The following is a 16,164-nucleotide window of genomic DNA, read 5'->3' on the forward strand; positions in this document are numbered from 1 at the left end:
ACGTTAGTACATCTGGCCCTTTGTGACAGGACAAACCCTTGTGTCCACTTCTGATCCCCAGGGTGTGACCTGATTGTTCCTGGTTGGTGTTCTCCCAATGCAAATTGTTGAGGGCACCCAAATTTAGGGACAGATTGTGTTGATGCTCGCCAGTGCAGACCTTTGATCCTTACTGCCAAGTTGAAAAAAGGCCTTTTTGTGCATTGCAGTTGGGCTTCTCTAAATGCTGTGCAAATGCCCCTCTCTTCTCCCATGATAGAGGTATTTAGGTTCCAGAGGAAGGATAGCAACATGGGCATTCTTTCCCATCAAGCTCTGCAGTCCTACACGTGCATTTATTCAAGATGGCAATTGCTTGCAGCGAATGGCCTTACAATTCGGATTCGACATGCAGACACAGAATACAGATAAAGGCCCACCCGTCTGCCCATTTTCCTATCCTGCTATGATGCTGCAGGCCCTGTTTGATCTCTGGCTTACCTTCACTTCCCCGCTGCTAAGGATCCTCTGTTTTTCCAAGGCTTTCTTGAGTTCCGTTACTGTTTTTTTATAACCCCAACATCTCCACTGGGAGGTTTTTCATGCACTCACTCCCCTTCCTGTAAAGAGATTCTTCTGTAGCCCCCAGCCCAAGAGCATGAGGCTAGTGGGGTGGGGGAGAGGATTTAGATTAGATAGTAATGTAACAAGTTAATGAAATAAGCCAAAATGCAACAGGAGGAGAGTTCATAGTGCTGCATTGAGAAGAAATTGGTCTTATTCCTCTCCAAGCTATCCTAAAACATAAATGTGGTAATGACTAACGACTTGGCGCTTACAGCTTCACTATCATCAGAATTGAAATGTTAATGTGTGAAAGTCTGTTTTTGTTTGCTGCTGTTCTATTTTGAGTGTCTGAGTTCATCTATAATGTGTGCTTGGGGGATTTCAAGGTTGGATCCTATTTTTGAGATGAGGACCTGGTGGATCTTCTGGTTAGGAATATTTGTGAGATAAAGTATGTCACATTATCATATTTTCTTCTTATACTCCCTTGCATCCACTCATGCTTTTCAGCTATTCTCTCTTTTTTGGGGAGAGCAGCAATGTCCCCCTGCTGCTTTTGAGATTTCAGCCCATTTGGAACCAGCCTCCTTGAGCTATGGTACCATGAGTTTTCATTTGCAACTATCTGGGGGGTTACCCCTTTATTTTATATCCCTCTCCCATTTCACTTAAGTCCACTCATTGCAGGAACAATCAATCCTTGGCTCCCCCTGGAATCCTGCAGTCACAAGCTCCATGTCTGGCCACCAGGTGTCACTGTTGTGCAATGATTGGAACACTCTCCCTCCTGGGACTGTGAAAGCTGCTTCTGCAGCATCCCCAGCCAGCCCAGGAGAAAGGGAAGACCCGATCCAGGACTTGAACTCGGCTCCTCGGCATGGCAGTGCTCAGTACTGAGCCACCAGGATGACCCCTGTCCAGTTTAGTCAAAGTTACTTCAATCAGATCTAAAGGGGGAACATTCCAGAACCTTTACCCCCATGAAAGAAAGAATGCATCCTTGAAATTGTAAATTATCCCTGAGCGGGTTGAGTTTACATCCTATCGTGTACACTAAAAGGTCCCTTACATTCTCATTCACCATTATTGTCTTCCCTTCCCTTAGGTCAAGTGGGATAAGACGTCCCTCTTCTACAGCCTTTCGGAAGAGTCCCAGGTTTTTCTCCTCCAGCTCCGATTGAATTGCCCAGTGTCATCTGTAGAAAGGCCTCCAGTTTGGTGCATGTAATAGATGCTTGCTAGCAAGAGCATTTTTCTATTTTTGCCCTTTTATGCTAAATACTACCTTATTTTGCAAATAAAATAGTCAACTAATTTTGTTTGGTTTGTATGCCTTTATTCAGTTGCCTCTGATTTCCAAAGAATGAACAAATGAGGAAATGAAATAGAATACTGTCATAGGAAACAAGAATACTATGTACATTAAGAGTAAAGCAGAGCAAGAGAACAGTCTAAAAATGGGAGCAGGGGATGGTGGTTAATAGAAAAAACATGAGGCAAATACAGTTTGAGAACAATTGTTTTTTTGTCATCTCGATAGACTATGACTACAATATTTCAAGCAGGTCCTTTGTTTTATGAATATAGCAATAGAAAAAATAAATTATGTTTTTCTGTAGTATGTTAAGGTCATAGCAACATTCAGATATGGTCATCCTGACTTAAGCTGCTTGTTATACAAACATTCACCTCTTTGTCATCTACCCATGTTATTTTTAAAGGAGTAGAAGGCAAGATCTTGGGTTTCTGCTGTAGTCAGCTTGACGGACTTGATATAGGATACACAGAATCACTGGACTTGAGTCCACGCTAGTGCTTCTCTTCTTTGATTCTTGAGATCTGTAGAACTTCAAAGACTATCGGGAGGGAGAAGCACCTTGTAAAAATGAGGTTTTGCCAGTGGAGAGGGTCTTCATGTCAACAGTGCTAACAGGATACATGTGCGAGAAAGAAGAGCAGCGTTTGTTAGAAATGCAGCTGCTCACAGACCCACATTCAGTTTTGCTCATTGAGTGTTGCTGCTGTTGGTGGATCGTTAGCAGGATGGCTGGCATTGATCAGCAGATCTAGCCCTGCACTAAATCTGAATCTAACTTCGAAGATGTTCAGACATATAAGGTAAGAGCTGAAGGGAATGGAGGATGACATTGGGATGGGTAGGAGGGAGAGAAGACCCAGGAATGTGTCATGAGATAGCAGGGAGAGAAGACCTGAAAATAGGCCATGGGAAGAAGATAGGGAGAGGAAGACTCAGGAGGAGCAAGAGGTCCTGGGAATAGGCGATGAGGGGTAGGGTAAGAGAGAAGACCCCAGGATGGGCCATGAGTGAGGGAGAGAAGAGGCCAAGAAGAGGACTCAAGAATAGGTCATTGGGTCAGGGAAGGAAGAGAATGGTTATAATGGAGGGAGAGGACCTGGGAATGGGGCAAAGCGGGGGAAGAGCAGTTTAGGTGAGAATAAAGAGAATTAGGGAATGGTCCTAAAGCCACTGCTATATCTCTGAGGACAGAGGGGTCCTCCTATCTCCCCCACTCCCAGATCTTCAGAGGATGACAACATCCTTCACCCCTCCCTCCCTTCCCAGACAAATTATAAAAATTTTGTTTGGGTACCCAGAATTTCAACTTACACCACTGCCCCTGGGTTTTGCACAGATTTTCAATGTGAAAATACACGTATACTTTTGCTTTCGAAAATTGCAGCTGCTCTTTCTGCAGGTGCTATTTTTACCATGGAAATTAATGCATGCAGTTTTGAACATACAATCTGCAGGCACTATTTTCCTCCCCTGACTTAACCACGCTCCCTGAAAATGACTCCTAATATGTATTAGCTGGGTTAAGGATGGGAAATGAGATAACTCATTAACCTGAGTAAATCGGTACTTACCCGAGCAAAATGGCTCATGAAAACCACCCCTTCCAATGAAATGCTGGTGTTATGTTGCAACTGTCTGAGGCATGACATCACAATGAATTTTGCATCATAATTGACATGAAGCAGCAGCCCGGACCATAAGGCAGCAGAGCCATGCAACGAAGCGGCATGCTTTTGAGTTGTGTTGCCACGGTAGAAACCAGTTTTGCTAAACCTTAACGCCATTAGTTTCTCGTCTGTTCAGGTATGTTTGCTTCTCTGGCATTTCTTTGGGGAGGTGCATCGGATTATCCGCTTCTGAGTTCTCCTTGTTCCCGGATTCGAACTATCGAGGACGGTGCAGATAAGACTCACGACACGCCTGCATTAGAAGCCTCTACCTTTGCTGTTGGATATTTCCTCATTTTGGCTTTTCTGATTCCTCTTCTGGGCTTGGCAGCACGCATTGTTTGGAAACATCGCATTTACCTGCATTTTAAGGTAGCCTAAGTTGTCTTTTTTTTTTTTTTTGTGAAGATTGTTTTACAATCTATAAGGTTGTTTTCTGTCCTTATAAATATAAAAGGTACCTTCATCAGTGATCTCGGGGTTGGGCTTATAATTCAGTAATTAGCACTGATTTTCAGTACTAATCAACTAGGTTTATCAGGGCAACACTGGCAGGCCAAAATTTAGCCGCACAAGCTTTAATCAGCTGGAGTTAGGAAACTTTTCAGCCAAACACCCAGCATCTTTTTTTAAAATTGACTCTCAAGCTATAAGCCCCAGAGAGCAGTCTATTTAAATTAATGCAGGGCTTGCAGGCTGGTGGGTATTTTGCACCTGCACGACTACAAATGAATTTTCAAAAGGGAAAACCCCGTGGAGTTTCCCTTTGTAAATTTGGGGCTGGCTGGTTGGTACTGTGGGTACTTCAGCAGCTGCAAAGTTTGTGAACGTAAATCACATGTGAGAATTTGACAATGAAATCCTTGCACTTTGCCTGTGTTGCGTCTGTCAGTGCTAGATGGCTTCACCCGTTTGCCTCACCTTGTTCACGGCTCCTCCCACTTCCCTTGGGATAATGGCTACTGCCGCGTATACAAGCCAACCTCTCCGGCATCCCCAGAACAGCTATGGTGCTGCCTTCCGCCATGCTCCTCCCAAGGGCCTATTAGGATACGCGCACGCCACCCATGACTTTATTCTAGCATTGGCACGAACCTCGGGGGCGTTCCCCTCTACTGACATTACGCCATCCGGGTATATAGCCTGTACTAAGTTGCTAGCTCGTTGAGTTAGCAAAGGATTGGTTTTGGCCGATCTAAGCTACTCTGCCGCTTCCGTGCTGCCGCTGGAAGCTCTCTCTCTGCTCTTCGCTATTGCTAACCTGGATACCCGCTCCTCGGGGGCTCTCTGCTTTATTTCAGGTGCCTTACAGGGATCAGGTACTCGCTCCTCAAGGGCCTGCTCTCCCTGCCTCGGTGCTTGTACCATCTTCTTCAACCTGGTGGAATCGCATACCTACAGCAACCATCTAATGAGTAATCTACTCTGTCTATCTCATCCACAGTACTGCCTTGCTGGGAAACCTACACCGGAATTCCCCTATACCAACGGGGTGAGAAGGGATCCCTCTGCCGAGGATCCTGACACTGCTACATCCAGACTACCTCACTACTGCCACCTCTGGTGGTATACTTCAAGCTGTATAAATAAAGAACTAACTCTGTGTTTGTGCGTCCTGCATTTAGCCCAGTACTGTGGCACCTCACAGGGCTCCTCTCCGTGAGTGTGGTCATCTGCCAAAGTACCCAAGAATCCACCCAAACACCGTTTAACCATAACAGATTGCTAACTCCATGGATTCAGTTCAGCTCACCGCATTGCAGGCCATTCCAGACCTGGCCCAGCGAATCTCTGAACAGCAGAGTGTGCTGGAGAGTTTGACTACTGCATTCAACTTACTGCACACACAGATGAACTTACCCACCACCACAGGCAAAGAAGCTACACCGCCAGACATGATGGTCAAGACTATTGTACCTCTATCTGCTCCTACATGCTTTTCAGGGGAAGTTTGGAGATGCAGAGGTTTTATTAATCAGTGTTGCATGCACTTTTCCCTGCAACCTAGCCATTTCTCCACAGCTTATGCCAAGACCACCTATATCTTGTCTTGTCTTATCTGAAGGAAGAGCGTTGACTTGGGCCTCTTCACTGTGGGAATGCGAGGATCCTATTCTACATGACATTGAAGGATTCCTCGAGCTGTTCAAATCAGTTTTTGATGACCCTGCCTGGTATACTACTGCAGGATCTTCTTTGGTTCACCTGAAGCAAAGTAATAAACCTTTAGCTGACTTCACTATCAAATTCAAGACACTGGCGTCTGAATTACATTGGGACCCTAAATGCCCGAGGACCCTCTTCCTTGAAGGACTGAACTCTCGTCTGAAGGACGAGTTCGCTGCTCATGAAATCCCTGAGACCTTGGCTGAACTAGTGAAGTTGGCAACAAGGATTGATTGCCGACTTCATTACAAGGTTCAAGAGACCAAGACTCCCAGAAGAACCTTTCAGGATGAAACTCGAGTTACGTCCACACCCAGGCCTGAGCCCCCGGTTCCAGTTGCTGGCGGTGAAGAACCAATGCAATTAGGCCGCAGCCATCTGACAGCCAAAGAGAGAAGAACACGGAAGAAACGGGCTGTGCATGTACTGTGGACAAGCTGGCCATGCTGTTCAAACATGCCCGATATGTCTGGGAAACTGGCAGACCTAAATCCTGCGGGAGGACTCTTCTTAGGTCTTACTGCCCCCTCTCCTCCGCTCTCCCTTCCTGTATCCTTGATCTGCGGACCCTTGGAGTATCAGACTCTTGCCCTAGTGGACTCAGGGGCAGGAGGTAATTTCATTCTTCAACGATTAGTGGAGCACTTGTGGATTCCCACTACCACTATGAAGTCCCTGCTACTCCTATTTTCAATTCATGGAGAGCCCTTGCCGGGCGAAGTAACCCAGCTCACCGAGCCAGTATGTCTGCAGACTGGTGCTCTCCATTCTGAAACTATCGCCTTCTTTGTTTTAGAGAAGGCCATGCACCCTATAGTGCTGGGGCTACCGTGGCTGCAGCAGCATATGCCTCAATTCAATTGGGCTACTCTGAAGCTTTCACAATGGGGTCCAGATTGTCATGGTAAATGCCTGATGGAGGATGCTCCTATACCCTGCATGCCAACTACCCCAGTGATGTCGGGGTTGCCGCCTCAGTATGCATCATTCCAAGACGTTTTTTCTAAAGAAGCTGCAGACGTACTACCACCTCACAGATCCTATGACTGCACTATTAATCTGAAACCGAACACTGAACCACCCAAGGGACGTGTGTACCCTCTCTCTGTGGCAGAGAATAAAGCCATGTCTGAATATATTCAGGAAAACCTTCAAAAAGGCTTCATAAGACCCTCCAAGTCTCCTGCTGGTGCAGGCTTCTTCTTTGTGGGGAAGAAGGACGGAACATTACATCCATGTATAAATTACAGAGGTCTTAACAAGATAACTGTGAAAGATCATTACCCACTACCTCTTATCTCAGAGCTATTTGACAGACTACAAGGAGCCAAGATCTTCTCCAAGCTTGATCTTAAAGGAGCCTACAACTTACTTCACATTCGCTCAGGCGATGAATGGAAGACGGCCTTCAACACCTTGGATGGTCACTTTGAATATTTAGTGATGCCCTTTGGCCTGTGCAACGCCCCGGCTGTCTTTCAAAATTTAATGAACGACATTTTCAGGGATCTCCTCTACAAATGTGTCATCATATACTTAGATGACATCTTGATATTCTCCCAAGACATGGCCACTCATCTGGAGGATGTCAAAAGAGTGCTGCAAAGACTCCATGAGAATCTTCTATATACTAAGTTGTCTAAGTGCGAATCCATAAGGAATCAGTGCCTTTTTTAGGCTACATTGTTTCCAATCAAGGTTTCCAAATGAATCCACAGAAGCTGGAGAGCATAAAAAATTGGGCTCAACCCACTAGTCTGAAGGCTCTCAGACGTTTCTTAGGTTTCACCAACTATTACAGGACTTTCATCAAGAACTACTCCTCGCTCACTGTTCCGCTCACAGCTATGACGAAGAAAGGTGCCAACGTTGCTAATTGGTCTATGGAGGCAATAACTGCATTCCAGAAACTAAAAGATGCCTTCTCAAGCAAGCCGTGTCTCCGACACCCAGACCCCACTAAGCCCTTCATCATTGAGGTTGATGCCTCAGACGTTGGCGTAGGGGCCATGCTAAGCCAGGCCGGGGATTCCAAGGCCTTACACCCATGCTCATTCTTCTCTTGTCGCTTCTCTCCAGCAGAGAAAAATTATGGAATAGGAGATAAAGAGCTTCTGGCAATAAAGATGGCATTCGAGGAGTGGCGCCCTTGGATTGAAGGAGCGCAACATCAAGTCACAGTCTTTACAGACCATAAGAATTTGGAGTACCTCCACCACTCACAACACCTAAAGCATAGGCAAGCGAGATGGTCTCTGTTTTTCAACAGATTCGACTTTGTGCTGAAATACCACCCTGGAGATAAAAACATCAGAGCAGATGCCTTATCTCGCTCACTCCTCTCTGAGGATATCCCAGAGGAACCGCAACATATCATCAACCCGAAAAGAGTTATTTTGGCAGCTACTCACTCAGTACCTGCAGGTAAAACCATCGCACCCAAGAACCTCAGGAAAAAGCTGTTAGCATAGGCTCATGATTCCAAACTGGCTGGACACCATGGTCAACACAGAACTCTGTCTAAACTGCAAAAGATTTACTGGTGGCCCACCATGAAGGAAGACACATTCTCCTACGTTGCTTCCTGAGCAAATTGTGCCAGATAGAAGACGCCATCCGGTCGTCCTTGGGGTCTACTCCAACCCTTACCAGTAACAGACGAGCCATGGACACACATTGCTACAGACTTTGTGGTGGACTTACCACTCTCAGGAGGTAACAACACGATTTGGGTAACTGTAGATCAGTTCTCAAAGATGGCTCACTTCGTGGCTCTCCCTGGTTTACCCATAGCTATAGAGCTTGCTAAGCTCTTCATCACGCACATCTTCCACCTACACGTCAAGCCTAAGCACATAGTCTCCGATCACGGAGTCCAATTCACAGCTACATTCTGGAAGGCATTGTGCAAGAAGTTTGACATTTCTCTTGACTTCACTTCAACATACCATCCACAATCTAACAGGCAAACAGAGAGGGTGAATAGGACACTCCAGCAGTTCATTCGTGCCTACGTGAACACTCACCAGAATGATTGGGCAGAACTGTTGCCCTGGGCTGAATTCGCCATCAACTATCATCCAGCAACATCCGCTGGATTAATACCATTCGAAGTGGTTTACGGACGACTACCATTGTCACCACTGCCACTTCCACTGTCAGTGTCCTCCCTGGCAGCTCAATCTACTGCCAAAGATATTCAACAACTCTGGACTCAGACCAAAGAGATGCTTCTCAAAGCAGGACTTTGCTTCATAGATTGACCTCAAAAGGTGTCGGGAACACTCTTCCATGTCATGAAGAGGTGGAGGTATCTGATCTGCAGTCGAGGAAAGCATACCTTTTATAGCCTGTATGCACTCATATAGGTATTGTACCATGTAGAACATTGTGTATATTTTCCTGCCAAACTCATCTAAATATTTGTTGTCTTTCCATGGTGGGTATGAGGAATGTGACTTTGTTTTCTTAAATCTTTGCATCACCGACTCTACTACAATTGAAGCATGAGGTAATTGTGGTACAGGGTTCGGTGATGTTTTCCTCATACAGAATTTTATGTCCATTTTTCTGGAAACCGCTGCTATTGTGTAAGGTGTTTCCCAGGATTTCTGTAAGACTGAATGCAGGAGTTCTTGTGGTGGAAGAGATGTTGGTTCCCCTGGAGTATCAAAAATCTTTAGGAGACCTAGGGATTCTGACCTAGGGTCTGTCTCTTTTTGGACCTCTAGATTCAGTATTGTACCCAATTTTTCTAGAAATTTTGGGTATGTAAGGTCTTCCGGAGGGGAATACGGCTCCTGAGGTTGTTCCTGCGGATCCGATGGGAATCCCGTAGATGATGATGGGGATGTTTGCGGTAAAGAGGAATCAAAAGATGTATCCTGTTTATAATTTGGTAAAGTTGGTTGGTTTGCTATGGGAGATGTCGGAGGCTCCACCAACGGTTCTCTAAACGAGCTCAGAAAGGATATGATGTTCACCACTGCAAGGCTCCAGATTTCCAGCCTGGTGAAAGTCTGGCTATCTACTAAGTACTTAAGATTTAAAATACCTTCAGCTCGCTTCACTCCACACTTTGTTGGACCTTTTCCCATTCTCCGACAATTAGGCAATCTCACCTATGTTGCGTCCGTCCCCGTTTGCCTCGTTTGCCTCACCTTGTTCACGGCTCCTCCCACTTCCCTTGGGATAATGGCTACCGCCGCATCTACAAGCCTACCTCCCCAGCGTCCCCGGAACAACTATGGTGCTGCCTCCCGTCATGCTCCTCCCAAGGGCCTACTAGGGTGCACGCGCGCACACCACCCACATCTTTATTCCAGCATATGCACGAACCTCGGGGGCGTTCCCCTCTACCGACGTCACGCCATCCAGATAGATAGCCTGTACTAAGTTGCTAGCTCGTTGAGTTAGCAAAGGATTGGTTTCAGCCGGTCTAAGCTACTCTGCCGCTTCCGTGCTGCCGCTGGAAGCTCTCACTCTGCCCTTCGGGGTATTGCTAACCTGGGTACCCGCTCCTCGGGGGCCCTCTGCTTTATTTCAGTTGCCTTACAGGGATCAGGTAATCGCTCCTCAAGAGCCTGCTCTCCATGCCTCCGTGCCTGTTAGAGATGTGAATCGGAACCGGAATCGGTTCGGATTCCGGTTCCGATTCACATGTGGGGTTTTTTCAATCGGACCCGATCGTGGTTTTGTTTATCGGCTGCGCCCGAGCCGATAAACAAAAAACCCACCCGACCCTTTAAAAGTAACCCCTTAGCTTCCCCCACTCTCCCGACCCCCCCCCCAAAAAAAAAACTTTTTACAGGTACCTGGTGGTCCGGTGGGGGTCCCGGGAGCAATCTCCCGCGATCTCCTGCTCCGGGCCGTCCTCCCGCTCCCGGGCTGTCGGCTGCCACTAATCAAAATGGCACCGATGGCCCTTTGCCCTTACCATGTGACAGGGTATCCGTGCCATTTGCCGGATCCTGTCACATGGTAGGAGCACTGGATGGGCGGCGCCATCTTGTGCTCCTACCATGTGACAGGGGCTGATCAATGGCACCGGGAGCCCCTGTGACATAGTAAGGGCAAAGGCTATCGGTGCCATTTTGAATACTGGCAGCTGACGGTCCAAGTGCAGGAGGTCGCTCCCAGACCCCCGCTGGACTTTTGGCAAGTCTTGTGGGGGTCAGGAGGGTCACCCAAGACTTGCCAAAAGCCCTGGTGGTCCAGCGGGGATCCGGGAGCGATCTCCTGCACTCGGGCCATCGGCTGCCAGTAATCAAAATGGCGCCAATGGCCTTTGCCCTTACTATGTCACAGGGGCTTCCAGTGCCATTGGTCAGCCCCTGTCACATGGTAGGAGCACAAGATGGCGCCGGCCATCCAGTGCTCCTACCATGTGACACGATCTGGCAAATGGCACGGATACCCTGTCACATGGTAAGGGCAAAGGGCCATCGGCGCCATTTTGATTAGTGGCAGCCGACAGCCCGGGAGCGGGAGGACGGCCCGGAGCAGGAGATCACGGGAGATCGCTCCCGGGACCCCCACTGGACCACCAGGTACCTGTAAAAATTTTTTGGGGGGGTCGGGAGAGTGGGGGAAGCTAAGGGGTTACTTTTAAAGGGTCGGGGTGGGTTTAGGGGTTATTTTTGTGTGCCGTTTTTTCCCACCTTCCCCCAAAACGATAAGGGAACCCCCACGATCAATATCGTGGGGTTTTCCTATCGTTTTGGGGGAGCCCCCGATTTCTGACGATTTTGAAAATATCAACGATATTTTAAATCGTCCGAAGCCCGATTCACATCCCTAGTGCCTGTACCATCTTCTTCAACCTGGTGAAATTGCATACCTAAGCAACCATCTAGTGAGTAATCTACTCTCAGTCTATCTCATCCACAGTGCTACCTTGCTGGGAAACCTGTACCGGAATTCCCCTATACCAATGGGGTGAGAAGGGTCCCCTCTGCCGAGGGTCCTGATACTGCTACATCCAGACTACCTCACTACTGCTACCTCTGGTGGTATACTTCAAGCTGTATAAATAAAGAACTAACTCTGTGTTTGTGCGTCCTGCGTTTAGCCCAGTACTGTGGCGCCTCATGGGGCTCCTCCTCGTGGGCGTGGTCATCTGCCACAGTACCCAAGAATCCACTCAAACACCGCTTAACCGTAACAGCCTGTTGACTTCACCTTCCTCAGCCACCCCTTTTGCATAGGGAGAGAGCAATTTTTCACCCCTGATTTTTACTCAGGTAACGGCTTAATTACTCGAGGTAAGATCTTTTGAATATTGCACTTCTCCTTAGCAATTACAGGAGGCAGTTACAGGAGAAAAAAAACTAAATTATCAATGTTAAAATAATGTAAAGATGGGAGAGTGCAGGCAGTACCAAACACTTTCCGCAGAGAAGGGAAATTGGAACTTCGGGATACATTTTCAAAGGCGTAATTGGGATAGTAGAAGAACTAGGGGGCACTCCATGAAGTTTGCAAGTAGCACATTTAAAACAAATCGGAGAAAATTATTTTTCACTTAACACACAATTAATCTCTGGAATTCATTACCAGAGCATATGGTTAAGGCAATTAATATAGCTGGGTTTAAAAAAGGTTTGGATAAGTTCCTGAAAGAGAATTCTATAAACTGCTATTAATCAATAGAAGAGGCACTTCAGCGAGGCGTTACAAATCTATGTACGCATCTCTGAAATTTTAAAGAAAAGTGCTTGTGGGACTGCTTGGGCACATATATTAGCATGCAATCTGGTCCCGCATGTTGGACAGTTTGGATTGTTCTATGCTTTTGTGAATATGGGGATTTCCTAGCAGGTGAACAATCTGTATTCTGTGCCATGAAATGGATTAGAAAATAATTACTGTGCTTTTGCTAAGTTATTGAGGGGAGGGCACAGTCCACAAATTCTTTTTATCCACAGACATTTTATACACTTCCACTTTGAAACTTGCCCTGGGTACGTAGCACCCATGGACTTTTGCACCTGCTTCTGTGCACGTAGATTGTCTATGGATGCGAAAGCACTATCTAGGCAGGAATGTCAGCAGAGCAGCGTATGGAGTAGATAAGTTTAATCTAGGAGCAGGCTGGGGTAGGGAGAGCTGTTCCTGTTCTCCTCCTATACTGAGCAGATTCCTCAGAGGAACCTTAACTGCCGCACCAGTGAGATATTCAGCTGCTAAATCGTGGGAGCTCTTGCACTGCTGCCTCTGCAGCTCAGCTGCTTTGTTTAAGTTTTAACTCTGTATATTTGCTGCATTAACGTGAGCATTTAGGGAATTTGATTTATAAAGATGTCATACAGAAAAAGTTCATAGGCTGTCAGTTTTTGTTTTTTTTGTTTTGCTTGATGAATAATTGATTCCTCTTCACTGTCCATCTTTTAAACCTCTTTCCAGTTAACTGTGCGATAAGGACTGTCTCTTTTCCCTGCTGAGGATAGGGGATGGGGTAGGTCTGCATTAGGGGTTCTTAGGTTATTATTGCATTATTATATTAATGCTATTTTCTTGTACTGTATTGCTTTTTATGATTGCTGTGCCGTATATGAAATAAACTGATTTGGGTCCCCTTTTCTGGGTGGGGAAGGCAGTATATAAGTATGAAATAGAAATGTTTTCCAAATTCTGCTCAAAACATGCCCCTCTCCAGGAACACTTCTTCGAATGTGGTAAAAAGTCTGTCTGAGAGAGGATAGCTTTCCAGGCAGCCAATCTACCTGCGTAAAAGACTTTGAAACTTACTCCCCCACTGTAACCCTCCACCCCAGCATACTCAGCACACGTTTGCTACCTCTAAAACCAAATTTAAATGCTCCTGTGACCTTGTCATTTTAGGAAGCGCTGAGAGTCTGCAAGGCAGCTCACAGACGGTCTGCAGGGCTTATCCGAGCCTGGCTCCATTCCCGCAAGGCTGAGAAGATCAAGCCCCTGACCAGAGCAGAGAAGAATGCCTCCAGAGTCCACGTTTTGCAGGAGAAAGTGCTGAAAAAACTGCAGACGGTGGAAGTTAAAGTGAAAGAGCTGGAAGGCCTGATAACGGCCTACACGGCTTATCGGGGCCCGCAGTCCTCCCCGGTGTCCTCGTACTGCACCTGTTCTTCCAGGACTGCTTCCTCGGCTGATTTCTGAAGTTCAAAGCTACCTCATCGGCTCTGTGGTGATTAGACTGCTTAAAAGGCTGAGAAAATGTTGTGTTTCTTATAGTTTTGTGTGGGCAGAAAGAGAATAAAATTGGTAACACACTATTATGTAGTATTACTAATTTACTGCACTGTGGAAGAATGTGGCCTTGGGAATTTGTTATTTGCAGTGAGCAAGGCCTTTATTTGACAGTTGAAGCTCTTGAGCTGTGAATGGGGGCTCACCTCTGTCTCTGGACAGGACAGATCCAACCTATAGGACATTAATGCCTGGGCTTGTATGACGGTGACTAAGAGCCTTATTTACTATGCTTTTTTTTTTCCCCCCATAGACACAGACTGGGGGGAAAGCCTTAGTGAATCGGGTCCTATATCAGCATGCAGAAGCTTGACTTCTTGTCCCTGCAACTGATAGGTAAACCTAGAGCGCCTTTCCATCAGCAGGAACCTTCACACTCCAAGCAGAGGGAGGGAAGGATTTAGCTGGAGAGCCTCCTTGAATGCCAGGTTATCCGTATCATATGATGGAGCGAGGTGCACAACCACAACTGGAAGGCACAGGGTGCTGCAGTAGGTGAGCTTTTGGGAGCCTTGTTCATTCGTCAAGAACTTATGTGCTTCCGATGTTAGTCCAATACAAGGTGACACAACCTAGAAAGAGTTTTCCTCGGGACCGAAATGGCTCTCCTAACGCTCTGCACTACAGCGTGTGGTTGTATGGATCAACTGTTTCATTAATAGTGGAACAAGTAAGGCAAAATCCCCATCATAAGTCCCTTTTATGTTTTATGTCAACTTCCATTATCTCTCTTCACGTCACTGGCTCTTTTCATGTCAGGTTGCCAGCACCATGTCTTTAACTTTGGGCACCTTGCAGCCATAGGCCCTGTGGTGGGGCAGTAAGGGGTAATTGGAGGTCCTCCCAGGGTTCAGGAGTGGGAGCCGGATGCACGGTGGTTAAGGAGGCAATACAGGACCAAAAGCCAATATCCATCCCCAGGGTTGTCTTTAGGTAAGTGCTACCTCTCCCACTGCCTTCTGTGCACTTTCTCATCACTGAGCACCACAGGCTGCAGAAAATGCAGGCAACGGACTCCTGCCACTCTGACTCCATGCTAGTTCCCGGTGGCTAAATAACTTGGAGATCAAGACAAATAGTTACTGCTGATGCTTCAGTTACTCTCCCCTGCTATTCCTCCTGCTTTCTGACTCTTGCTACTGTTGCAGCTATCACCTGTCTGTTTCAGATAGTCACAATAAAAAATGGTAAGACAAATAGATTATCCTTTAGGGTCTGGGATGGAGTTTTACAGACCTTGCTAGGGAAAGTGCCTATTGTGTCACATTATATGCTAAACAGATGTTGATTTGAGGATTTACAGTACTTTATTACTGATAACCTGGCACTCCCATGGAAGGGAGGGGACAGGGATTGTGTCTGTGGTCTGGCTGTGGCTGAGGACTGCAGGTGTTTACAGGTTATACGAGGTCCTTTCAGGTGCCTTGGATCTGGACTTTGAATTCTCTGTAGTTTTGTAAAGCTGCCTCTATGGCAGGACTGGGATGAATGCGCTGACTTGTGATTGGCTGCATTTTCAACCAATTAGTTTGAAGTTGTTCTGTAATGTGACTTTTTCATGCCACAAAAGACTTGACTGTATCGTTAGGAATGTGTCCTAGAACCTACATGAACCGTTTGTATCTAACAAGGTAATGAAAAAAGAGTGAGACATTGCTTACAGGGGTGTATTCAGGTAGCATCTGAATATTTGGGATAAGAATCACTTTTTTTAAAAAATAAATTCCCTCAAGAAAGTCACTGCTATGCTGAAAGATGGTCATCCTGGGGTTGTTTTTTTGGATATTTAGAATGCTTTAGATATATAGCCCTCTTTGAGAAGTGCTTTTTTGTATATACTACAAGAAAAATTAATTAAAAAAAATGAACTAAATCTGAGCCAGGATGGCAATGATTGTGTTTGTGATTGATTCTTCTGTGCAGATTTACACACATTGATATTCTTTGGCCTCCTACCTATGATGGCCCTTCAAATTTAGTTTATTCCGCTCGGGTAAATCGTAAAGAGAAAATGTATTTTCCTATTTGTAAATTTTCTTTTAAGTTTGAAGATGTACTGTTGTTACCCCATCAAATCAAGAAAGTTCCCCACTCTGTTCCTCACCCTACTCCCCCCCCCCCCCAAAAAAAAATATTTTCCGCAAGTTGACAGGGTAAATTTTGTCCGAGTGTGTCTTCTTTTCCTTCCCGCGAACCTACTAAGGGGCACCAAAATTGACAAAGGCGGCCTTGCATTGAAGT

At 46.2% G+C, this 16,164-nt stretch overlaps 1 protein-coding gene across 1 annotated transcript; it reads left to right on the top strand.

Moving 5' to 3' along the window:
- The first annotated feature begins 1,887 nt into the window (after positions 1-1,887).
- On the top strand, positions 1,888-13,949 carry LOC115100622 (transmembrane and coiled-coil domain-containing protein 2-like). Its single transcript, XM_029619233.1, has 3 exons — positions 1,888-2,664; positions 3,668-3,903; positions 13,540-13,949. The coding sequence occupies exons 2-3, from the start codon at positions 3,670-3,672 to the stop codon at positions 13,831-13,833; spliced, it is 528 nt and encodes a 175-aa protein (XP_029475093.1). The 5' UTR covers positions 1,888-2,664; positions 3,668-3,669; the 3' UTR covers positions 13,834-13,949.
- The last annotated feature ends 2,215 nt before the right edge of the window (positions 13,950-16,164 follow it).

Source organism: Rhinatrema bivittatum, chromosome 11, assembly GCF_901001135.1.
Source record: "Rhinatrema bivittatum chromosome 11, aRhiBiv1.1, whole genome shotgun sequence".
In the NCBI taxonomy this organism is placed as follows: Eukaryota; Metazoa; Chordata; class Amphibia; order Gymnophiona; family Rhinatrematidae; genus Rhinatrema; species Rhinatrema bivittatum.

Excerpts from the sequence above, each read along its gene's own strand:
- LOC115100622 (XM_029619233.1), top strand. The coding sequence starts at position 3,670 with ATGTTTGCTTCTCTGGCATTTCTTTGGGGAGGTGCATCGGATTATCCG. Across the intron at positions 3,904-13,539 it reads GCATTTACCTGCATTTTAAG|GAAGCGCTGAGAGTCTGCAA; the intron begins GTAGCCTAAGTT and ends TTGTCATTTTAG.